This window comes from Pinus tabuliformis, chromosome 7, assembly GCF_031772625.1.
Source record: "Pinus tabuliformis cultivar Carrire ecotype Pingquan chromosome 7, CPIR1, whole genome shotgun sequence".
In the NCBI taxonomy this organism is placed as follows: Eukaryota; Viridiplantae; Streptophyta; class Pinopsida; order Pinales; family Pinaceae; genus Pinus; species Pinus tabuliformis.
Genome location: NC_142293.1, coordinates 1513721718 through 1513748703, shown reverse-complemented (window position 1 = coordinate 1513748703; position 26986 = coordinate 1513721718). Strand labels below are relative to the sequence as shown.

Below are 26986 nucleotides of genomic sequence, written 5' to 3'. Positions count from 1 at the left end.
GTGAAAATTCAACGATTTTACCTTCACCTGAATGAGTTATCTGATATACAGATAGAAGGTTGCAGGATAAGGTTGGAACACATAATACATCATTAAACTGACCATTGTCTAGATGAACAGTTCCAGTCCCTACAACACTAAGAGATCTATCATCACCAACATATATATTTTTGGTGTTACAATCATTTAAAGAAGAAAACATGGCTTTGTTTTTGGCCATGTGATAAGAAGCTCCAGAATCAATGAGCCACTCATGAGAATGAGAAGAAGAAGATACATTTAGTGCATAGCCAGACCAAGATGCTTGACAACCACATGCAGAAAGTGCCATTCCTGAAGATGAAGTTGAAGTTGAAGATTGCTCCAAATGGATGTTATGTTTCTTCATCGCTGCTTCCAAGGCTTCCATCTTCTTAAAGCATTTGGATTCTAAGTGGCCATCTCGATTACAAAAGTTGCAATGTCTATCAGTCTTCTTCCATTTGTTTTTATTTGTCTTATCATTTTGTTGAAATGATTTTTCATTTTGAGGCTGAGATTGCTTAGGACCCTTGTTTGGTTTAGGACCATTCTTTTTAGGATATGACTTCTTAGGATTCTTTGAATTTGGTTGCTGCTGGGCGGCTAACGCTTTCTTGGAAGAGTTTCCAAGATTAAGAAGACCAAGGTGTAAGAGTTTTTCTTGTTCTCTTATTAAAGAATCACAAAAAGAGTCAAAGGAAGGGGACTTGTAGTCTGTTCCTTGAGAAATGAAGGCTTCTCTTGTAGAATGGAAGGTGGAAACAAACACAGAGTAGGCTGGTCCCAACTTAGTAAGAATGGAATAGATAAGGTTACTATCTTCTTTCTTAACTTTAACACCTTCCAAGAGATATCTAAGGGTCTTGAACTTGGACAAGAAATCTTCAATGCAAGAAAAATTATTAGGGTCCAATGTAAGCAACTCATTTTCAAGTTGATGGGCTCTAAGTTCATTTTTAATTCCAAAAACTTTATTGATTTGTTTAATTGCTTCATCAGGAGTATCAAGTTCTGCAATATGGAATCTAAGATCTGGAGAAATAGACATCCCTATCAATCCACGTGCTTGATCTTGCCTATTTTCCCATTTAGCAGCCTTATCTTCATCCTTCGATTTCTTTTCTTGGCCTGAGGCTATTCTGTAGAGACCTTTACTTCTAAGTAAATCCTCAATGTAGGACAACCATTGGAAGTAGTTGGTGCTGTCAAGGATAACTTGGTATTGACTTTCCATTTCAACGGAAACTGAAGCTAAAGATGCTGAAACTAAGTGTTCCAATGGATAGATCTCGAAAAATTAGGCTGGTTTAAAAAAAACGGCTCTAAAAACGGCTTCCGGATGAAGAAGTTATGGCTTTTTGAAAAAAAGTTGATGAAGTTGCCGACGAAGTGCGGGAATGTGCGGAAATGAAAAAGTCCGCCCCCACAAAATGGAGACTTGAACCCAAGACCTCTACTCTCTTAAAATAGCTTTGAACCAATTGAGCTATACAAAAAATTTGAGAGAGAGAGAGAGGGGGGGGGGTGCTTTGGGTTGCGTGCTTGCTTTGAGAAAGCTCTTTTTCCCTACAAAACAAAAAACACAAAACCCAACACGGACATGCAAAGAAAACGAACCTTACGGCTCGAAGTTAGCTTTAGCCGAAAAACTAAATATTTTCAAAAATGAACCTTGCGGCTCAAAGTTAGCTTTAGCCGGAAACTAAATATTTTTCTCAATGTTTCTGATTTTCCGAGATCACACTAAGGCGCAGCGGAAAAGAGCATACGCATGAGAAAAATCCTTCCTTTCTGTTTCTGATTTGCCCAGATTGCACAGAGTCGCAGGGCAAAGAGCATACGCAGAAATGAAAGGTATAGATCCGGTAATAAAAAAGGCTAAATAAACCGAAAACCGAAATAAACAGAGAGAAAATAACTGTAAATTGCAAATAAACACTGTATACCTCCAGATCTTAAAAATGACGCAGCTAGGGCTACCGGAAACCTTTTCGCGTGAAACGAAAGGGGTTCCTCACTGGAACAGATGCTCCCAACACAATAGAGCAGTCCTCTCGACCCGAAAGCAGTCAGAAACAGTAGATCTAGGAAATGGCAGTCGGATGCAGTTCTACCGGCTTCAGATTTGGATCACCAACGGACGCGACCCTCAAATAGCTCTGATACCATGTAGGAATCTACAGGGTAAGTTCCTTAGACAGAACACCAAAGGACACCGCTCACAACCAGATCGCAGATCAATACACCAGTATTTTTGACGTGGTTAAAACCATCAAAGAGGAAAACAGTCCACGGCCTGAGCCAACGCGGCCGCTTCAGGCAATTTATTAATAAAAGAATGAAAATTTACATAAGCTTCTCTCATAGACGGATTACCCTACAAATGACCCTCCATGCGCTTTAAATAGAAATCATGGACCAATCGGGTGTCAAGCCACGGATCAAGTGTCGGTAATACTGAGGAGAGAATGAACTGTCGGATCACTACATATCGTGACTGTCGGATTGTAAGTTACAAAATGTACAAGGTAAAGAAACACACTTTACCTAACTCTATACCTAGCTCTATACTAGACCAAGTTGTACTTAACTATTTCCTATGTGTCGGAATATCCTAACAGTGAGATTTTTCTCACTAACTCTTTGCCAAAATTTCTTTTTATCGGATAGCCAGTTTGGGCATCCAACGATTTGTCTCATATTTACTACTGCATAATAATTAAAATCCTCAGCTGTAGGCTGCAGCACCAGTTTTCCGGAGTTGGTTTTTTGTGGGGACGTTGTCCAAAAACAACTATGTAAATGTGTGTGTGATTATTTCTCTCCAGTGTCGTATTTAGTTTCCGCAGTATTTATTTTGTGTAGGTTGTAGTGTATGTATTTAAATATTTGCTGTAGAAAACTGCAAGTAATTTGTTCAAGTAATTAACAAATAGGAGAAATATCATCAGTTTGCTGCAGTAGGAATCGGGTAACTGATTTTTCACAATTTAGAGGTGACAAGGACTCCCTCTGAAAGGATACAGTCCCCATGCCTATCGCTTTGACCCTGGTGTCATCTCCAAACACCACCTCCAAGTCTATACCCTCTGTAAGACTCATAAAGTGGTCCCTCACTCTTGTCGTATGGCTAGATACTCCACAATCTTTAAGCTAGACACTCGTGGATATAACACTAGTGGCTATGCTCACCACCAACGCAAAATTTGTGTCAAACTTCGAGGTAAATTCGTCCACCTCAACTGATGCTGCCACATCCTTCTTCTTCTTCCCTTTGTTCTCATGACACTTGGTTGCATAGTGACCCATCTTCCCACAAGCAAAGCATTTCACTTTTCTCATGTCCTTCTCAAACATCTTCCTCCTTTTGCTGCTTGGCCCCACTGGTGGAACCCTTCTTCTTCTTGCCCTTTCCTGCAAGGGCGACATTCTCCTCACCTTCCCCACACTTTGGCTGCCTGCCTTGGCACTCCTCCTGGATGAAATTGTCCCACAACCTCCTTCAGTCTGGAAAGTGCTCTCTGGCCACAATGCCATGTATGAATCCATCCCACTCCTTCGAGAAACCATCTAGTGCAATCCTGACCAACTGGTTCTCTGGGATAGCCTCTCCCACGATAGCCAACTCATCCTTCACCTGTGAAATCCTGGTGAGGTATGAGGTCACGCTGTCAATCTTGGTCATCTTGGTACTTCTTAGCTTTTGCTTCAACACCATTTCCTTGTTCTCATTGGAACTCTAGTGTAATGTGACAAAATACTTCCACATCTCATAGACAAATCTCATCCCGGTCACGTGAGGGAATAGGTGGACTCTGATGACATCTAGAATGATTCTCTTCGCTTTTACATTCTTCTTGTTGAACTCAGTCAACTAAATAGGATTCGTAGGAGGTTGCACAAGACTCTCCACAATATTCCATACCTCCAACTCCTCAAACAAAAGCGTCATACTCTCCTTCTATGGGCCAAAGTTCTCTGCCCCTACCAGTCTGCCCTCCACCCTTATACCAGTTACCATGACCCTCCAACCAACAAGAAAATTTCAGATCTGTCACAAGGTAGCCTACCTCCCTCTCAACCAGCTGTCCTTTGGGTTTCTAAAGATGGTTTTAGGCTGGCTGTTCAGTGTTCTATCAGTTGAAGTTCCACAGATGTGAAGACTCCTTTTCAGATCTAGAGCTTGAAATGCTCTGATACCATGTAGAAAAAAATCTATTTCAGGCAGCTCTCACAATTTCAAGTTATTTTGCCAAATTTTCATACCCACAATCCCAAACTAGTTAACTGATATAAAAATTGTGAATGCAAATTTACTTGAAACATTGGCTACCACTACACATTGACTTTCCAGCTGATATAACAATTAAATGTAAGCATCCACACTGAAAATACAGAGAGTGACACAATTGTTTTTGGTCAATTGACCCTGGAAAAATGCACAAAGGGAAAACCAGTCTCTAAGGAGGATTTTATTTGCTGCTTCAGAAAAAAGACACAAAAGATAATTTGTCTCCTCCCTTTAGGAGTATGTGTGAAGTCTTCTTTCACAGAAATCTGGACTGATACTTTAGATCACACAACTAGCTCTCCTTCAGTGAAGATTTTGACCTCTTGTTAGCTCCTAGTGCTTGGAATTTGACCCTCATAACAGTCACAGCTTGCCTTATAACTCGGGTTTCTTAAACTGCTGATTATACACTGAAATTGGGCCTCTTGTCTGATTGATAATATGCTGAAAAAGCGTGCTGGAGGAGGTCAAGAACATGCCCTTAAATTCTGAGTATAGAATGAAGGAGCTCTTCCTCGCTGCCTCCAAATGCAAACTCGAGCTCCTCCAACCTGGCTGCTTACTGCTCTCCCTTCAGCTCTCCATGCAACACAACATCCTACGCTCTCATATTGCAGATTCAAGCTCCTCTCAAGGCCCCTCCTACGCTCTCCTCTTTCCTTTGAGAAGAATAGAAAATGAGAATCATGTTTTCCTTTTCCCTTTTGTCTTTCATAAGTGAAGGAAACCTAAACCTAATGATCAAGCCTGTGAGATCAATGGTTGAAATCAAGCCCCTACTTGACCCCTTTCAGACGTTGACCCCTTCACTTAAAATACTCCTAGTACCTTTAAATGTTTTAGTACCATGGTCACTTTTTCTCTCATAAAGTGACTTTTAAAATATAAAAGTCATTTTAATAACATAAAGTGAACTTAGTACTTTACACATAAAGTCACTTTAATACACATGTGACTTTAATAAATTAAAATACAATGTACACAACTCATAAAAAGTACTTTAACTCCTTGATATTAATAAAACACATAATGTCCCTAGACAAAAGGATGATTAATGTGTCCCTTGGGCCAAAAGGATAAATGCCTAGGAAACACTTCCTTGGTACCATTTTTCTCAACATGTTCATATATAGATGTCTTTCGGATTAATCACATTATTAATGAAAACACCATGTCTGCATTGAAGAATCCAAAGTCATTGCTAGGGTTGATCACTTCCACCATAGAAAGCTTAGGGAAGCGATTGAGATTGAGAGGCATGCCATAAATCTTAGTAGTGATGATGGTTGGAAATTAAAAGCGAGTTGGATTCCGGTTCTCGCTTCTTGATTCTACCTTCCTTTCTTCTCCTTTTTGCTTTTTTCTAGCTTACTTTTAGGTTTTTTATTTTTACTATTATTTTCTTCTTTAACTCCATTTGTTTTACTTAGTAATCATTTTTCTCGCTTCCTCCTTTTTATGTTATACATATTTTTGTAACTCTCTAGATATTAGTTATTATTTTGTTCCCCTCTTGACCTTCATCTTTCTGAATATATATATATATATATATATATATATATATATATATATAAGTTGAGTCTTTCTCTACTATTTATTTTCCGCAATATTATTATTATTAAGTCAGTTAATATAACTGATATATGTATATGCCTAATAACCTCTATATTTAAATAATAATAAGTAACCTCTTTTTTCATTTTATATATTATGATAAATATTTCTAGAACCATTTCTTAACCTATAACTCTAGTTCTATACAATTAAACATAGGTATATTTTATTTATTTGGAATAAGTTAGCCCCTAATAATATTTTATAAATTGATAATATATTATCTCTCACTACATAATTAGTTATTAAAACATTAGAATAAAATATTTTATTTACTCCTAAATATATAATATTTTAATAGATAACTCCTTACCTCGGACATTAAATAATATTTTACTTATCTTATTAATTAATTATTAAAATATTGGAATAAAATATTTTATAACAACTAGTTTTTAAATAAATATATAACATTTTAATAGATAACTCCTTACCTTGGTTTTTAAATAATATTCTACTTACCTTATTAATTAATTATTAAAATATTGGATTAAAATATTTTATATTTATTTATTCCTAACACCTAGTTTTAAAATAAATATATAATATTTTAATAGATAACTCCTTACCTCAGATTTTTAAATAATATTTTACTTGCCTTATTAAATAATTAATTATTAAAATATTGGTATAAAATATTTTATATTTATATTTATTTATTCCTAACAGCTAGTTTTTAACTAAATATATATTATTTTAATAGATAACTCCTTACCTCTAATTTTTAAATAATATTTTACTTACCTTATTAACTAATTTAACAACGGCTAATTTTCAACAACTAATTCTGGGCAATGATGCACCCATGCTATTTATTCCTTAAGATCGATTGATTCTTCACCTTGTCCTAAGGATGGACCACATTAGTTGGTTCGAAACGTCGACCAACTCCTAATAATGTGATTAATCCGATAGACATCTATTTACATTATGGATCACAAAAGTTTTAGATCTAACAATATTAATATATGTTATTTGTTTTATTAAAATATTATATAAATATTGAAGCAATGTGTTGTTTTATTATAATGAGATTTCATTGTTTGTTCTAAGGAGAGTTTATTAGGCTGTTATTTCTTTTTTTCTTTCAGTTTATGGATATAATCATGCTTCAACATTCACAAATTGGAAAGGGATAATTTTAACTTTAGATAACGATGGTATGTTTTATGCTTAAGAGAAATTTACTTCAATTTTCTTATTAGTCCAATATCAATTTCTAGATTAGCAATCACATTAACATGATAGTAAATGCAGATAGAACATAAATAAAAACAGTAGAAGACAAGAAGACACAAGATGTGGCACATGCTAGGGACAAACCCTAATGTGGGGAAACCCTTTTATCAATTCTTCTTATTATTCTTCAAAAGTTCAGCAAAGAGAGAGAGTACAATATGCAATATTCACTTGCCCAATCAAAGTCAAATCTGTCCAGTCAAACAACAGCCACAGGAAACCCTAACCAGAAAGTCAACATTGGCCAACAGGGCATAATTTATCCTCCAAAACAGCTCGGTCAAACCCAGTCAACTCAGCTTCCAACATTCATCCGAATCAGCCCAAAACAGTGCTGAAAAACTCAGTCAAACTTGGTCAACGCAGAGTCAAACCTGCAGTCAACGTTGGTCAAACAACTCGGATTGCCTCGATTTCTGTGCCCAGAAATGCTACTTGCCCAAACAGAAACTCTCCAAGGAAAAACACAGTCAAATCAAGTCAATAGCAGCTTGGTCAATGCTGGTCAACCCTTCTTGAAATCTGGTCAACGCTGAAAACATAAAATCCCTGTCTTGTCCTTTGCATGTGTGGAGAGAGAGGCTGCCTAGAAAAGTGTACAAACCAATCAGATGAGAGAGAGATGTGTGTGAATGATTGATGTCCAAATGAGGCAAATGCACCTTCTATTTATATGCAATGTTGAGGATGAATAGACATGACTGTTGGGCTTTTGATCCTACATTAGATCGCTGGCCAACCTTGACAATTTGTCCATAAACAAAATAAATTCATAATTCCATTTGTACATGTCAGAATGAGATGATCTTTAGATCAATCCTACACCTCTCGGAAAGAGGAATCCAATAAAAATATCAGCTGCATCATATGAGCTGTCCAAGGTGGAGTTTGGCCCTAGTTGCCAAATTTAACACTCCCTCTCAACTAGGAAGAACTCCACCTACCAAACCATCTGACAATCAATACCATCCCTGTCATCCCTGCTCTGCTTTGCTGACCCGAAGTTAGTCTCCAATAATCGAGAGTGTATCATACTACTCTTCACTGACTCGAAGTCAGTGTCCATTGATCCTAGATCAATATCAGACATCCTAGCATAGGGAGTATGGTAGTACACGATGCGTCCATCGATAATACTATGGTACCTATCCTCATTTCCCTACTCATTGGCCAAATGAGAGGTACTTCCCATGAGTCCCACACTGCATGGGTAGGATGTACCGACAGGAGAAGGTGAACCACTCATCCTGGTCATATGCCATAGGATAAGGTGAACCACTCATCCTGCTCATATGCCATAGGAGAAGGTGAACCACTCATCCTATGGATATCTCAACATGGGGTATCACAGGGGAATGTGAACCACTCACCCTGTACATCACGTACCACTAGGGGAAGGTGAACCACTCACCCTATGGTCACTCATCACTCCAAGAAGTACCCCAAGCCCCTAGAGCTCCCAAAGCTCAATATCCAGATCATACGGGACTGTCATAAGAGGGTCTCTCCACGACTCCAAGTTGTTCACAGAAGGTTAAGAATTTGACCTTCCTCGGGGGCTTCATAAGAATATCTGCGACCTGATCATCAGTCCCAATATGACGGAGCTTTATTTCTCCCCGTTGTACCATATCCCGGATAAAGTGGTACCTGATATCAATATGCTTGGAGCGGTCATGAAACACGGGATTCTCAGAAAGACGAATCCCACTTTGGTTGTCGCAATAGATCACGGTGGTATCTAGCACATGTCCAAACAGCTCACTAAAGAACTTCCTCAACCAAATAGCTTCACATGAGGCCATACTAGCAGCGATGTATTTAGCCTCAACGGTTCTCAAAGCAACCGACTTCTGCTTCTTGCTCATCCAGGATATCGAAGCAGAACCTAGAGAGAAGCAACATCCAGATGTGCTCTTACGATCCACCACACTACCAACCCAGTTAGCATCAGAATAACCATGGAGCCTCACATTCCCGGTAGTGTATCTCAGTCCATAGGTGATTGTGCCCCGGAGATATCTTAAGAGATTCTTGGCAGCAATCTAGTGTATGTGATGAGGCTCGACCATAATTTGGCTCAATGTATTCACTGCAAAACATATGTCTGGACGAGAGTTCACTAAGAACATCAGGGCCCCCACGAGTTGACGATACTTAGAAGGATTTCCCAAATCGGGCCCAACAACACTTCGACATAACTTCTTGAAGTTAAGTTCCATCGGAGTAGTCATAGACATGCAGTCCACCATCCCAAATCTTTCAAGTAGCTTCACAATGTATTTTCCTTGAGAAAGGAAAATCTCACCTGGCTTTTGCTAGACCTCCAACGCTAGGAAATAATGCATCAATCCTAGGTCCTTCATCTCAAATTCGGAAGCTAACTCCTTCTTACATTGATGAATAAGAGGGTCTGCACCAGTTAGAAATAGATCATCCAAACAAAGTACCAATATGAGAGGTCTATCATTGTCAACCTTAAAATAAAAGTTCGGATCAACTTCACTTCTCGTAAATCCCAGCTTCATCAAATAGCTGTCAATCCTCTCATACCAAGCTCGGGGAGCTTGCTTCAACCCATAGAGGACTTTTTCAACCTGCATACATGTGTCTGACGATCTTGAACTTTGAATCCCTCGGGTTGTTCTACATAGACTTCCTCCTTAATTGAACCATGCAAGAAGGCGGTCTTGACATCCATCTGGTGTAGATTCCATCCTTCCGAGGCAACAAGGGCTATAATCGAACAGATGGTGGTATATCGGGCAACAGGTGCAAATATCTCATCGTAGTCCACACCTTCCTTTTGAGTGAAGCCCCGAGCAACAAATTTAGCCTTGAATTTTATAGCGCTTCCATTAGCTCCATGCTTGATCTTGTAGAGCCATTTCGAGGTGACAATGAATTTGGCGTTGGGCCTAGGGACAACATTCCAAACATCATTCTTTATAATCGACTTATACTCTTCATTCATAGCATCCTTCCAAACTTGGTGCTTCATAGCTTCTTCGAATGTGCAAGGCTCAGATTTAACAATTCTTTTCATGGCAGTTAAGTACCCTTGGTACCTATTCGACTTCTTACTTTCACGAAGTGTCCCCCTTTGTGCAACATGTCTCTCGACATCTTCGAGAGTTTCCCTAAGCCATGAGGGTCTCCTTTTCGAGGAGGGGGGCTCATGAGTGGGTGGATCAATGGGATCCAGTGGTCCTTCAACCTTGAGCATCAGCTCATCCTGCAGTTCTCCCTGCTTTCCTGAATCTGCTTCTTTGTCCTTCCTTGGAATAGGAAGGTTGCTAATCTTCCCAAGGGCAGCATCCTCATTGAAGGTAACATCATGACTTATCTCCACTTCTCTTTGACCAGGCACATAGATTCTATATGCCTTAGAAGTTTCACTATAGCCCACAAATGTTCCTTTCTTCCCAGATGCATCTCATTTGCTTCTCTTTTCTTTTGGCACATGAAAATACACAGGGCTACCAAAAATTCTAAAGTGAGAAACATTAGGTTTCTTATTGGTGAAAACTTCTTCGGGACTTTTGGAGTCCAACTCTTAAGGAGGGCATCTATTTTGAACACACACGGCAGTGTTTGCAGCTTTGACCCATAAAAACTTCAGAAGGCTTTGATCATGAAGCATGGCACGAGCGACTTCTATAATAGAACGAGTCTTCCTTTCAACAACACCATTTTGCTCAGGATTATATGCGGTAGTAGTCTCCCTCTTAATGCCAGCTTCTCTACAATAGTCATTGAACTCATTTGATTCATATTCGGTTCCATTATCGTTCCTCAATATTTTGATCTTCTTCCCGGCTTGATTTTCGACCAAAGCTTTGAAAGAACGAAACCGTGAGAATACTTCGTCCTTCTTCTTCAAGAAATAAATCCAAGTCTTGTGAGAGAAATCATCCACAAAGCTAACATAATATTAATATCCTCCCAAAGAGTTCACGGGCATCATACTAGATGAATCAGAATGAACCAGTTGCAATATGTCGGTAGTCTTGCTATCACTTGAGGGGAATGGTCCCTTAATATGTTTTCCTTCGGCAAATCCCTGACAAACACCTTCATGTTCTACTTTAAATTTGGGCATACCTGTCACCATCTTCCTGACATCGACTAGAGCCTTATAATGTAGATTAGCAAACCTCCGGTGCCATAATTCGGATTGAAGTAATGTGTCGCAAGACATAGCTCCTAGTGGACTTCCTCCAACTTGATATAGGCTATCAACCTTGAATCCAAGTGTAAATGCAACTTTGAACTTTTTATTCCACGCACATACCTTTTCATCAATGAATGCCACGTTGAATCCTTTGTCCTTTATTGCCGAGATAGATACCAAGTTCTTCTTTAGATCGGGTACATATAGTACTTCTTGTAGATGAATGGTGTTACCTCGATTCAACTGAAGAGTAATATTCCCAACTCCCTTCATGGGATAGGTGGCATTGTCTCCAAGGATAATTTCCAAATTTGTATCATTTTCTATCAGATTGAAAGAGCTTCCTTATACCCAGTGAAGTGCCTTGAGGGACCACTATCAATCAACCAATTTCCCAAGGTATCCGGAGGAGAGGCAATAGAGAGGGCAAATATAAGATAAAATTCTTTTTGCTTGTTATCAACAACATTAGATTCATCATACCTAGAGTTTCTTGATCTATTGGGAGGGCGACCATTTCCATGTTGAGTAGCGGGAGCATTCCTTTTTTCTCTATTGTTGAACCTGCCATTCCTTTGATTGTTGTTGCCCCTAAATTGTTGTTGTTGTGGTTTTCATCATCATGAGGTGTATTCTTTCTATTACGACACTCCCTAGCATAGTGGCCAAACCTGTTGCAAATGAAGCATCTTCCCTTCCTTCCATTTTTGTAACCCTATCTTCCTTAACATTGCTTCTTTGAACGTGCATTGTTTTTCTTTTTAGCATGAGCAGAGAATGCAGTAGGATCATTCCTATTTGAAAGCATATCCATTTCCATCAACCTTGTTTCTTTTTGAGAATATCTAGTTAGCAATTCTTCAAAACTTGTAATCCTGTCGTTGTTAAGAATAGTAGTGTTGAACACTTGCCATTCACGAGGGAGTCCTCCAAGGGCAATGAGAGTGAGCTCCCTATCAACAATAACTTCTCCAATCGAAAGAAAATCATTTTGATCTTGGTAATCCTTATGAAGTAGAATTGAATATCTTTACCTCTTTCCTTCATTATGTCCTTTAATTTGTTCTTGAGAAAGAGAACTTGGTTTGCATTGCTAGCTTTGAACATGCCAACCAACCTATCATACATTTTCTTGGATGTGTTCAAATCAAAGATGTATGCAACCAAATGTTTGCTAATAGAATCCCTAATAATCTTCTTTGCTTTGACTTCACCCTTCTTGTACTTTGTCTTCGTGCCAGCCGGTGCATTTGAAGGAGGCTCTTAAATCTTTCCCTGCACATAATCCATGACATCCTGCTCTTCCAAAGTCAAATCAAGAGACATCTTCCATGCATGATAATCAGACTTATCATTGAGCTTGTCATCATGCTTGAACTAAGATGCGAAGGCCATTGACTCTTGTACTTGTCCAACAAATCTCAGTGATTTCTTTTCTTAGTGATTGCTTTTTTCACTCTTGCTTGGGCTTTGTCTTCACCTCAACTCCGATACCATGTTAATTTTAGATAACGATGGTATGTTCTATGCTTAAGAGCAATTTACTTCAATTTTCTTATTAGCCTAATATCAATTTCCAGATTAGCAATCACATTAACATGACAGTGAATGCAGATAGAACATAAATAAAAGACAGTAGAAGACAAGCCAAGGCAAGCAAACACAAGATGTGGCGCGTGAAAATTCCTACACCGGAATCCCTACTACAACAAACTGATGTTACTTCTCCTACTTGATTAAATCATACAAGTTATTTACTGTCTTCTATGGTAAATTTCGAAGTAAGTACATCTGCATCCTTCACTTTATTTACATATATGCGGAAACAAAAAACTGAGCAAGACAGAAAAATACAACTCATAAGACAATTATTTTTGGACAAATAGTCCTCAGAAAAACCCAATGCGGGAAAACTGATGTAGCAGCTCTAAGGGTTTATTATTATGCAGGAGAAAATTCTAAGTACAATTCTAGGATGTTAAACTAGCATTCCTTTACAGAGAGAATACTAAACAAAAGGTTGGTGAAATGATCTCACCTTGTCACTGGAGAATCAATGATTGATCCTTCAGCTCTGGAGGCTTTGTGTTACCCTCTGCATGGCTTTTACGCAGAACTGTATCACCCTGGGCAACTTTTGCATCACCCTGGGAAGCTTCTGCGTCACCCCTTCTAGGCTTTACGTTGCCTCTCCTCTGGATCCTCTGTTGGTTGAGAAATCGACTTTTCTGCCTCCTAGTCTCACACCTTGGCTTTCGGCAACTGAACTTTGACTTCCCTCAGCAAGAACTCGACTTCCCCTCACTGACTGCGCTGCCTCTGCGTCAGCACTACGTTTTCCAGTGTTAGCCTTCCTCTGGACGTCTTTCTGTCCTCTCTCTGCCTTGTACTTTCCGGAAATTCCTTCTCCCGGATTCTCATTGCCCCTTTGCTGCAAGATCTCCTCAATCGATTTTCCTCCTGAGAACTTCTCACTTCAGAAAATCGATTTTCTCAATCTCTCTGTGTGTTTTCCAAATGACCCTCAAGTCCCTTCTTATATCTTCCTGTTGGACAACCAACGGCCTAGATTAAAACATAATCAAAGGCTCAGATTGTTTTGACTTGATCCATGGCTTTTCTAGAAGTTTCACCCTTGATTAGATTAATACCCACTAATATTTTAGTTTTCCTAAGTTTAGACTTAGGAACCCCATTAAAAATATTAATTATTTTAATAAAATCACTTATGGGTGGAATTTCCCAAAACGCTTTCTGGGTTCTTTGGAATACCTGTGCCAAAGTCTTCCTGCAAATTTGAGGCTTAGAGCACATCCGATGCTACCCCAAATTAGCTTAGCACATGCCAGGGACAAACCCCGATGTGCGGAAACCCTTTGATCAATTCTTTTTATTATTCTTCAAAAGTTCAACAGAGAAAGAGAGAGTACAATATGCAATATTCACTTGGCCAATCAAAGTCAAATCTGTCCAGTGAAACAGCATCCACAGGAAGTCCTAACCAAAAAGTCAATGCTGGTCAACAAGGCAGAATTTATCCTCCAAAACAGCTCGGTCAAACCTAGTCAACTCGGCCTCCAATAGTCATCCGAATCAGCCCAAAACAGTCCCAAAAAACTCAGTCAAACTTGGTCAACACAGAGTCAAACCTGCGGTCAAACCCTCCTGCAGTCAACGCTGGTCAAACAGCTCGGATTGCCTCAATTTCTGTGCCCAGAAATGTGGCCTGCCCAAACAGAAATTCTCCAAGGAAAAACGCAGTCAAATCAAGTCAATAGCAGCTCAGTCAACACTGGTCAACCCTTCCTGAAATTCAGTCAATGCTGAAACAGAAAATCCCTGTCTTGTCCTTCGCACGTGTGGAGAGAGAGGATGCCCAGAAAAGTGTACGAACCAATCAGACGAGAGAGAGATGTGTGTGAAATGATTGATGTCCAAATGAGGCAAATGCACCAGCGATTTATGCAATGTTGAGGATGAATAGACGTCACTATTGGGTTTTTGAGCCTACATTAGATTGCTGGCCAAACTTGACAATTTGTCCATAAAGAAAATAAATTCATAATTCCATTTTTACATGTCAGAATGAGATGATCTTTGGATCAATCCTACACCTCTTGGAAAGAGGAATCCAGTAAAAATATTAGCTGCATCATATGAGCTGTCCAAGGTGGAGTTTGGCTCTAGTTGCCAAATTTAACAGATAACTACTAAAATCAATGATGGAGACATCTGGCCAACTGAGTCTCATTTAAATTCTTTCATATTCTACTGTTTGTTTCATGGGATTTTGCAGTTAGATTAGACATTATTAACGTGTGGTTGACTGCACAGGTTACAGAGCCCTTACGTGCAATGGTGGTAGGAGCCCCATTGGAGGATGCACGCCACTTGGCTCAGCGTTATGATCGAATACGACAGGAGGTGGAAGCTCAGGTTGTTGCTTTGATTATTTTACCACTTGATTTTGCATGCCTGCATGCTATTTTTTTAAAGATTGGACTGAATATACTCAATACAATATATACAGACAGCTGAGGTTGCAAGACGGCAGTTGAAGTCTAGAGAAGCTAGTGCAACTGCAGATAATGCTTTCAAGCAGCAGGCTGCAGAGTCAAAGTTAAAAGATCTTATATCTACTATGGCTGCATTGGGGAAAGAGGCTGTTTCTGCTATGATGGCTGTTGAAGCTCAGCAGCAGCGACTTACTTTCCAACGACTTATTGCAATGGTAAAACTTGTTCTCCATAACTTTATAGTGGTTAATGCAGGCAAACAGGTTTTGTAATAATTAGCAACTGTATTGCACTTTAGCTACTTCAATGCCTCAAATCTGTACTATTTTTCACTTTAGGTCTTGTTAAAGGTTTTGTGCCCATGTTGGAGTCAGAGATGCCTTACTCACCCCCTTGATGTAAATGCAATTTACTCTGTCATTTTTAGAGACTCATATAATTTCCCTCTTTTTGAAAAGATCCAAAAGCATATGGAAAATTACATGAAAACCACAAATTTGAGTAGAGGGAAACTGGGATATTTAATGTGTCTGCTTAACTTCATAAAACTCTTTCTGGCCTTGTTCCTCTATTTCTTCTTGACGCATCCTGAGTTTGGTTCTTACTTATTAATTCTGGAAGCTTCATTTGCCGGGCCTTGAATCTGATTGATGTGGCTCCATAAGGAAAGGTTGCAATACTGTGATTAGTTTGTTTTGTATCTCCCAGTTCTAAGCTGAGAAGTTTGCCCTTTATCATATGATATTCTTATTATCTTGTTAATCATTATAATTTTCATGTAAAAGTTGTTTGTTTGATTGCTTGTTGGAAAACACGAGTAAAAGTAGTAGTTGAAGGTAAGGGTTTTCATGTATAGAATCAAATGGATCTAAATTTTTTGACATATTGAAGTGCCAGGTCCATTTCCTTGAATTTTGTCTGATTAGAGACACATGAATCTTGAAATATTTTTATATCGAAAAGCCAAATTTAGGGTATGGAACAAATTTCATGGGGTTATGAGTAAATCAATTTGTCAAAGTTACACTTTTTTTTTTCAGGTTGAGGCTGAGAGAGCGTACCATGAGCATCTTGCAGAAATTCTTGATAGACTTCATGCTCAGGTGCATATTTGTTCATAATCTGATACTTCTAGATCTTGAATGGGAATTTTAAAAGAGGCTGTCATTTACATCATTTTCTTACTTTGAAAAATTCTAGTCCTTAAATTTTCTTCTCTTCCTGATTCATGATGATTTGAAGCATTGATTTTTAGAGAATGTGTAGATGGCTGCAGAGCGTCAACGCGGTGAAACAGTCGGTACACTGACAGATGTGGCCATGCCACCCCCTTCTTATGAGGATGTCAAGTCGAATGGTTCCAGCCATGGTGAAATTGGCAGTGCGACCATGAATGCTATGTACTATCTGGCAGAAGTAAGTAGCTTTTCCCTGATAGAATAAATCATGTCTTTATTTGGGGGATGAAGAGAGGATAAGAACAGATTGGAAAATAAATGAGGGGTAAGATTAAATTTCATTTTACAATGTCCATATCAGGGCCCATTTCTTTATAGGTAAAAGTCTAAAATAAGGAGACTTTCATTTTGTGATGTCCATATCAGGTCCCATTTCTTTATAGGTAAAAGTTAAAAATAAGGAGACTTAGCAGTAACTTTTTATCCAAACTAGAAGACAATGATTTGGGCTTTATGGTTACAGTTTTTGGCTTTGTGGCTTTGAACATAGGACCACTATCAATTTAGCTCAGAATTGTCTCCATGTTCTTGAGGATAGGGTTCCTTCTTGCCCGCTGAATGTGATATCGCCAATTTTGTTTTTTTATTTAACAGGATTAACTAAGTTTATTGGGGAACTGTTAAGCATACCAAAATTTTGTACATGGGACTTGGGAGAAATCGAAAATTCAATATTAGTGGAATGTGGGCGCCACCCTCATGGAATACGCACCCCTTGGAGGAAAAATAGATTTTTTGGAAAGGAGGTTGAAATATTTGGATGAGGGATCCACAAGGAAAGGTGAGGAAACAATTATAAATAGAGGGTTGAAGGCAGCATTGGGCACCTTTTGATAATTTGACATTGACACATTGTTGCTTTCGCTGTTCAGCGGAGTCACAAGTGCTGTTTAGCACCAGAGGTTTCCAAGGGGAAATTTCACCCTCTTCTTCGGTGGACCACGAGTGCCACCCTAGGGAGGTATTAGCACGACTTTGTGGAGACTTGGGGGACCAGTCTTAGGTGGTACGACTTGCCTTAGCTTCAGCCTGGATGCAGAAGAAGAACCACACAGTTCTTGGGTGAAGTGGGGTACTGAAATTAGAGGCTATAACATTACTGGGAAACATTACTGGGAAATTCCTTGTCCAAATTGTAGGTGAAGGAAGAGAATTTATGGGAGTTGAGAGTGCACTTCTCAGGAAGACAGATTTCTTTGGTTGGACCTGCGTAGACTAGTCCCAGGACTGCATAGTCATTGGTGGAGCTGATTGTGGTGAGGCTTGAGAGAAGGATTTAGGAGCTTAGTTGGTGGGATTTCATTTGGAGGGCCATTGGAGGAGGATTGTTGTAGTTTGAAGAATAGAGATTGATAGGAGTAGTCACAGTAACAGAATTCGAATTTGGTAGAGGGCCAAGCTGTGAAGGGTCAAATTTTGAAGTTTGGAACTGTTGACCTCTACTGGTCAACTACCCATGCAGTACACCCCCCTTTTCTTTGCAAAAAGGGGCAGCACCTGACCAGCGTGTCCGTGCCATCCTGCAGTCATCAGCAGCTTAATCATTTTGATTGTAAACCCAGTCTGCATGTATAAATTGTAAATAATCTTAGCAGACATGAGTCGTGTATGTGAATTGCCTAGGTGGACCTAACTTTCTAGTGGTAATCTACGTCCCGGAAGGTTTTTCGTCTCACCGATCCATGGATCGGCAGAGTTTTCCTTCAAACCTGACCCCAAAGCCGGGATGGATTTTATCATTAGAATTTTAGGAGAATCCTAGTGTTTTGATCTGCTAGATTATAAGTGTGTCGCAGAGCTGGGTGATTTGTGAGGGTCTGTATTAAGTGGGTTTGTCCCCTTAAGATGTAAATTTGTAAAAGTCATGATGTAATGTGTCTTGAGGGTCGAAAAATGTTTTAAATCCCCTCATGAGTCCTAAGTCCTAGGTCCTAGGTGATGTTCCCGAAGGCTTAGTTCGATGATCCATTTTAAAATGAATAAAAATAATAAAATCAATAAAAAAATGATAAAAAATCAATAAATAAAAATAATTAAATAATTAAAAAATCATAAAATAGAGCAAAAACCCTAAAATAATAAAATAATAATATTTTAAGTGAATGCATGCAAAATATTATTTTTTAATAATTCGACGGATGAGATTAAGAGATGTCTTGATCTCCATCGACGGTCGAGATCATTTCAACATGGATCACTCGAACTAGCCGTTGGGATCATTTCCTTTATATAGGGTGCTAGGGGGTCATTTCAGATCATGGGATCTGTGAGTCTAAGACTGAAGAAGCTCTCTTGTAAATCTGTTTCTGGTTAATAAAAGAAGACTTTGGGGTCCATATCTTGCTGGTGTTACTCTCTTGAAATGTTGTGAGATTGTTTTAGTTTCTGCATATTTTATTTTCAGCCATTAATAATAGCTTTTTGTAGAGTATTGTGGGCACAGGTATCTTGTTCACATGCTAGGGTTTGGGTGCTGTTAGGGTTTCTGAAGTAATGGCAGGTATCTCCATTACTTTTTGAGATCTAGCAGCATTTTTGCCCTCTTTACTGATGGTTGTTTCTGAGCTGTGCAGAAAAACCCTTATTGAAGAAGATTTGGTGGGCGTTAGGGGAAGTTCTCGGCTGAACCAGCCAACTCCCGCAAGCATTTTTTGCTGAGCCCAGTTGGATTTGATCCTGGGTCTATCATTTGGTTTATTTTTTCTAATTTGCATGAGAGATTTTTTGAAGTTCTTCACAGTGAAAACCTAAAATTTATGTTTCTTTAAAATATTTCCGTGCTTATTGCCGAATCTGGCTGTTAAGGGGCCAAAATCTGTACATTAGTCAACCTGATCTAGGGTTTCAAATTTTTGCTTTATGCAGTTTTCATTAGGGTTTTTGTTTTCTTGTACAGGGTTTCCAACAAGTATCAAAGATCTACTTCAGTAAAACGCAAAGGGTGTTGATTAATAGTTCTATACACGCCGCTGCAATATCACATTCGACTGCGCTTAAAGGATTACGATTTCTGGGCCCTGGTTATCCTTCAGTGTTCTGAGCGTATGCATTGCCGGTGTGAAACGTCTGCATGTTATCAAATTGCTGTGCGCTGATCTGGCCAAATGTTTCAGTCATAAATAACGCAGCCAGCGTGATCAGGTCACCAAAGTATATCAACGCGCATTAGTTTTTCCTCATCGACATTTGCGTGGCCAGGTCATGGTCTTTCTGAGTTACGATTCTTCAAGCGTTGGTTTTGACTTGGCATAAAATCGATTCTCTTTTCTCTGCTGTCTGCTATCAACACGCCATCTGCTGGTGATTGAGCCTGCACAAATCTAAAGATCAGTGGACATCAGATCGAAATCATTCAATGCTTTGAAAAATTCTGCCAAGACCCTGAATGCGTCTCCGTCTGCGTTTCAAGCAATTTCCAGCGATTTCAGCTGGGCATCGAGCTTCATTCACGTCGGCAACAGGTAAGTCTATCCTCATTTTGCCTTGGTTACGCAATACGTATTGAGGTTCTGCGTGGTTAAGCTTCCGTCCAAGGTTACGATTTCTCCAGCAGATCGATTACACTCAGTGGGTCATTTTATATGCATTTGCGTCTTGATTTCGTTCAACGATTTGGGTCTAGTTACGTTTAGGTTAGCTTTAGTGTTGACGGCTCAATGTTCACGCAGTTACGCTAGTACAGTCACGATTTTCATTTTTTTTTTTTTGATTTTAATGATTATGCTTTTATTTAGATTTAAGTTTAGCGTTCATTTAGGATGTATCTTGAATTAGATTTAGGAGTTACCTTTTTGATTTTTTTAGAATACGTTTAGATTTTTTTTCATTTATTTGTATGTAGTTTAAATTTCATTTATTTATTTTATTAGGGTTTTAGTTTAGATTTAGATTTTTTGTTTTAGTAAAAAAAAATAAAAAAAAAATAAAAAAAAAAATTTGAAAAAATATATTGTGGAAAATTTTCTTTGTCAGATCCAGTCATTTTCGGGAATTATTATCTTTCATGCTGAGATCTAAAATTTTCAAGTCGAGATGCGAATATGATACTTGGTTAATGATTCATGACTCTCGTGGTGGTTTAAAGCATTCATCTTTTTAAATTTTTCAGTCGCTGGATATCGTTTTGGTCATCGTGATTTAGCTGATACCTTGTGATGACAAATGATTGCTGTTCACGGTTTATGTTTCTATGTCATCTAACCAGTAATCGTTCTAATAATAATCTCTTAAGGCACTGGTCTGCTAAATTAATCAAATCCATCGAGTGCTTTTTTATATCGTATCTCGTGTCTCCCAACCAACTGGTCGACAGTTGGTCTCATCATCTCACAGGGACTACCCTCCTTAGCCGCGGGAGACAGGCTTAAACGGAGGGATAGGGGATCAGAGTGACAGCCCCCGGTCTGAGCGATGTCGTGTCAATCCGCACGACAACAGGAACCAAGGGAAACCCTTTCTGGGTTTGCTGGGTTTTTGACAAGGATCTCATTTCTAAAATTGCAGAATTTTCTGGGCAGATTTGAGTGGTCAAATGGGGGTCTGCTAGGGGAAATTTGGGCCGAAATTCAGAGGTCAACATTTGGCCAATTCCTTCGTGGGTTTTTGGTGGAGAGCTCAGAGTTAATTTCCCAGAATTTTTCGAGCATCAGAGGAGGCCCTAGCAAGAGTTCTTCACAACCAACAACATATTTCTTGACAGTTTCAACGCATAGCTAGGAGAGAGCCGCATCAGATTTGGGAGAGAGTTCTTATTATTCATTTGGGCTTAGCTAGCTTGCCTTGAGCAAACCCAGGTGCACTTTTTCCAACACCTCATTGTACCCACTTCATATAATAATAAAATGGTTCAACAAAGCAGTTTTTGGTGCAATTTCATGCATTGATTCATGTGTTTGATTTTCATGGTTTTTATGTCTATGTTTGCTTTTTTATTTACTGTAAAGATTCCATAGAAATATTATAGTGGTATCAGAGCATGATCTTGGCCAGCTGTTGGTAGGCTAACAAGATCATGGAGGAGTTGATGAGCCAAAGCCAACAATTGGTGAGGCAGAACCAACAGATTCTAGAGGGGATGCAACAATTGATACATAACCAACACAGAAGCCAAGTACATACACGCGCATCCCAGTGGTACAACACCCATACGTAAGGTTAGTCTGACCATCCTGCCATGCCTCATTCCTTGGATGAACAAGAGAAGAAGTATAGTTCAAGGGTTGGACCATCATGTAGAGGTGGGCAGTTAGAGGATGAAACTTGGAGCCGATTTGGCTGGTGGAGACCTGGTTTTAGACATCAGGAGACTGATGAGGAGGTTGAACATGAGGCCGAGGCCACGCAGGGTTGTGAGGAGCACGTAGATACACATAGCGTGACACAAGAGCCACCCTTGTGGGAGTTTCCTTTGGTAGACCTGATTGACACATTGGTGGAGACAGTTGGGCACACGTCCATGGGAGCATCCATTGATGGGGTGCCAGTAGGCACAGAGGTACCCAGATCTGTGATAGAGTTCCCAGTCGATAGCTACATACAATAGCATGGAGATCACCTTGAGAAGCGTGAACTAGATGAGGATGTTATGCTTGAGGAGGTATCTGTGGTGTGGCAGCTCGAGACTCCGATTGAGTCCATGATGGAGGAGGATGGGCAGTCATCTTTTGGGTCTACCATCAGAGTGGACTCTGGAGCAGATAGATGCACAGGAAGTTAGCAGAGTTGTAGTACTTCCATTCAGTAGCTCTCTTCAGGCTTACGTAGCTTGGGCCTACAGTACTGTTAGGTTACCTATGCACGTTGGAGGGAGAGTGCCTAAGTCACATAGACAGATTGTATATGTTGACTGGGCCAGTGAGACGAGGCGACATGAGTTGCGCAGGGCGCAACACTCGGATGATGAACTTGCTACATATTTGGGGACCCTTGCATTTGATACCTATCATGGGGTTGGGTGGCATGCGTTATTTAGTTGGTCCCTGATAGGGATCACTAGGTTTTTGGATACATCCATGGTCGGGAGCATAGCTCAGCAAGGGTCGTGGTTTTCCAGAGGGGATCGAGGGTTGGATCATTGTTGGGACCCAGGTCGGACTCCCCACCACTCTGTGGATTGGGTCAGTTAGGGTAGTAGCAGGATGGTGGATACAATGATTGGAATCACCCCCATTTTCATATTCCCACCAGAGTTTTGGGCAACACCCATGATAGGTCGAGTTGATAGAGGGGTAGGAAGACTCCATGAGTTGTATTGGCATGTTCGCTGTGTGTGGGGGCATAGGATGATCAATGTACCTTGGCAAGAGGTTGTCAGAGGTGGTGGCATCGAAAAACCACCAGATAGTTCCTTGTATGGAGAGGAGGATTCCCCATGTATATATGGGGCATAATGGTTGCCGAGGAGCAACACCTTAGGGACACCCCCATAGGTACATAGGGAGATTCGCATGTTAGATCTCTTAGCGAGGTTTAGGAGGGGAGATCCACTTATTTGAGATTATGGAGATCCATTCTTCAGAGGACCTGGTGATTTGACTATAGAGGTGATGATGTTAGTTAGGTGTAGGCCGAAGCGTACTATCACAACTTTAGGCCATGACACCCAAGGATGTGTAGGAGCATCCAACGTTGAGAAGTGGTTGACAAGTGGACATGGAGGTGCATTGTGGTGTGTGGTAGTGTGCTGGATTGCGTTGTGGAGTAGAAGTTGCAGCTCACATCGCATTGAGTACGGGGATACTCGGTGGTATGCAGTGACATATGGTGTGACAAAATGGGCTCTTGGAGTGTTGCCTCCAAGGAGACTTATGGTCATGGACATTATATTTACCATCAGGAGCAACTCACCCTGGACTGATGGGGACGTTGTTGAGCATCTAGGGACAACATGTTCAGCGGAGACAGGTCTTTGATTGGGTTATCAACAGATCCGAGGCGAAGGAAGGCAGTCCATAGGGTTACTCTTCAGTATCCCAACAACATCTTGGTCATACCCTTGGGTACTTACCCACCTATCACGCTCTAGTATTGCTTACAGTCGCAGGGCATTTGGTTGTTTCCCTTTGATGCTCTTAGTACAGGCAGCAGGACATGGGAGGCTCACCCTAGGCAGATGGATGAGACACAATGTGTCATGGGCAAGAGGGAGACTCTCCAGTTGAGACATTTGGTGGGTGCACGAGCCGACAGATACAAGCTTAGGGATGGCGTGGTTTACTGTCGAGGTAGCATATGTTCCACCCCTGGGCTCACACTTGGGGGGATGATTGTGAGGGAGCTACATGATGCACTTTCAGCGAGACAGTCTGAGGCATTATATGAGCATGAGGTGCAGTGGATGATAGACCTCATCTACAGGCAGATGTTTGGACTCCAGGCAGTATCGGGGTGTGCTTTCAAGAGGTAGGATCACAGATTTCACAATGTGGCATGGCAAGCGCAGGGCAATTTTGAGTTCACCTGGTTGATTCATGACATTCAGAGTCTATATTTTGATTACATATAGGGAGCAAAGATATGGAGCAAGAGGGTTCCAACAGTCATTAGGACTATGTCACAACGAATCTTATTATGGGATCCGGAGATTCAGTGAGTTGACAGATCACTCCACTTTGTGATGATCAGAGACATGGCAGAGGATGATCTAGTTCACCTTGGATTTGACACATGGGAGAATCACTGAGACCTCCATTGTATGGCGAGGTAGATTTATCCTGTTGTTGCTCAGGACCGAGATTGGCAGTGGATGGGTAGACATTGGCATCATGAAGATGCCTAGGCAAGATGAGCTTGGCCTTCACAGATTTTTCGCCACTAGGTCCCAGGAGGGGAGGGTATAGGCCGGTCATGATGGGGAGTATGTCATAGTCAGAGTGGTGCAACACCAACATTGTGGCACCCTTCTGAGACTAGCAGGGGACCCGAGCAACATAGTACTTCATAGCTCAACGACCTTTAGGGATGAGCTGGCTACTACATGGGGAGATCATTTAGATCTTCCATTGGGCTTTAATAAGTCATTGATGGTGTCGGTAACTTCGTTAGCATGGAAGGTTGGTCACCAGGATGATATCTGGAGAAGCTTATGTGAGTGAGACTTTATCTCCATAGGGATTGGGTGGTATCTTCAAGAGTTTACTCTTGGAGTGTATGAGATGAACTACTTGGTAGGGCTGCTTCGTGAGGGGTTGGACATGGTGCCACATTATCATGATTCCCTACTCATTGATGGTATGCGAAGGGCTTTTGGTACTTATAACTGGCAGGGTAGTGAATGGAGCAAGGGGAGCTTCATGTTGGACAGGATGGCTTGGGATCCTGGTATTGAGGGATTCCTTCATGACAGGACAGTGCAAAGGTCGGGAACGATGCAGTGGCGCATCTAGGACCCTGGCATATTTTGCAGTGACAGTGTGGATCAACAACCAAAGAGCGTGCTTGTTCAGTCATTGCTTGAGGACAAGCAATTTTTTGCGGGGAGGAGTGCGATATCCCCAATTTTGATTTTTTATTTAACAAGATTAACTAAGTTTATTGGGGAAGTGCCAAGCATACCAAAATTTTGTAGTCTGAGCATTGGAGACATTTTTGGTACATGGGACTTAGGAGAAATCGAAAACTTCAATATTAGTGGAATATGGGGGCCACCCCTCATGGAATATGCACCCCTTGGAGGAAAAATCGATTTTGTGGAAAGGAGGTTGAAATATTTGGATGAGGGACCCACAAGGAAAGGTGAGGAAACAATTATAAATAGAGGGTTGAAGGCAACATTGGGCACCTTTTGATAATTTAACATTTACACATTGTTGCTCTAGCTGTTCAGCTGAGTCACAAGTGTTGTTTAGCACCAGAGGTTTCCTAGGGGAAATTTCACCCTCTTCTTCGGTGGACCATGAGTGCCAAACTAGGGAGGTATTGTCACGACTTTATGGAGACTTGGGGGACCAGTCTCAGGTGGTACGACTTGCCTTAGCTTCAGCCTGGACGCAAAAGAAGAACCGCACAGTTCTTGGGTGAACTGGGGTATTGAAATTAGAGGCTATAACATTACTGGGAAATTCCTTGTCCAAACTGCAGGTGAAGGAAGATAATTTATGGGAGTTGAGAGTGCCCTTCTCAGCTAGACATATTTCTTTGGTTGGGCCTGCGTAGACTTGTCCCAAGATTGCGTAGTCATTGGTGGAGCTGATTGTGGGGAGTCTTGAGAGAAGGATTTAGGAGCTTAGCTGTTGGGATTTCATTTGGAAGGCCATTGGAGGAGGATTGTTGTAGTTTGGAGAGCAGAGATTGATAGGAGTAGCCATAATAACAAAATTCGATTTTGGTGGAGGGCCAAGTTGTGAAGGGTCAAATTTTGAAGTTTGGAACCAAGGGAAACCGTTTCTGGGTTTTTGACAAGGATCTCATATGTAAAATTGTAGAATTTTCTGGACAGATTTGAGGGGTCAAACATGGGTCCCAACTCAACTAGCAGCAGGAGGAGCTACGAGAATTTTTTGTCGAAATTCCGAGGTCAACATTTGGCCAATTCCTTCATGGGTTTTTGGTGGAGAGCTCGGGGTTAATTTCCTGAAATTTTCCGAGCAACGGAGGAGGCCCTACCAGCAGTTCTTCACAGCCAACAGCATATTTCTTGACAGTTTAAGCGCAAAGCCAGGAGAGAGCCGCATTAGATTTGGGAGGGACTTCTTATTATTCATTTGAGCTTAGCTAGCTTGCCTTGAGAAAACCTAGGTGCACTCTTTCCAAGACCTCATTGTACCCTCTTCATATTATAGTATAATGGCTCAACAAAATAGTTTTTGGTGCAATTTCATGGACTGATTCATGTGTTTGATTTTCATGGCTTTTATGTCTATGTTTGCTTTGTTATTTACTATAAAGATTCCCTAGGAATATTACACTGAACAGGTTATCTTTCAATGTGCTAAACTTGATCCAGGATAAGTATGGTTCAGAGCTTAATACTTCATATGAAATCTTTGAAAATTGTATGCATAATAGCATATTGAATTTTGGGCATTAGTAAGGCCTTGTAAAACTGTTGTCTACTCTAACATCATAAGTGGAAATAAAAGTAGAGGAAGATGAGGGAGGAGAGGGATCCCTGTGCTCGTCAATGACTGCGAAAGGACTGATTCATAGCTTGATGATTTCATTCAAAGAGTGCCCAGGTTTGAGGGGGCATGGTTTTACAATGATCAATCCTGGCGAGAGTTGTGGAGCGAGAAGACCTATGTCTTCTATCTGAGGTAGATGGGGCAGCATCTCATGATGGAGGTGGGTCACTCTGAAGTCTCATATAACTGGTATGTTTGCTAGAGAGGTGAGAAGAAGTCTAGTGTCTTATGTCTAATGCCATCTGAATCATGGTTGTGGAATCAACCAGGCG

At 40.4% G+C, this 26986-nt stretch overlaps 1 protein-coding gene across 5 annotated transcripts in view; it reads left to right on the top strand.

The window, feature by feature from the left end:
- Positions 1-26986, top strand: part of LOC149253592 (SH3 domain-containing protein 2-like) — a 244958-nt gene that overhangs the window by 120106 nt on the left and 97866 nt on the right. For all 5 annotated transcript variants that reach the window (XM_089459982.1, XM_089459981.1, XM_089459979.1 and 2 more), the window contains exons 6-9: positions 15174-15275; positions 15370-15570; positions 16396-16458; positions 16622-16771. In XM_089459982.1, coding sequence (XP_089316108.1) covers positions 15174-15275; positions 15370-15570; positions 16396-16458; positions 16622-16771 — 516 coding nt within the window. The remainder of the gene's footprint in view (positions 1-15173; positions 15276-15369; positions 15571-16395; positions 16459-16621; positions 16772-26986) is intronic.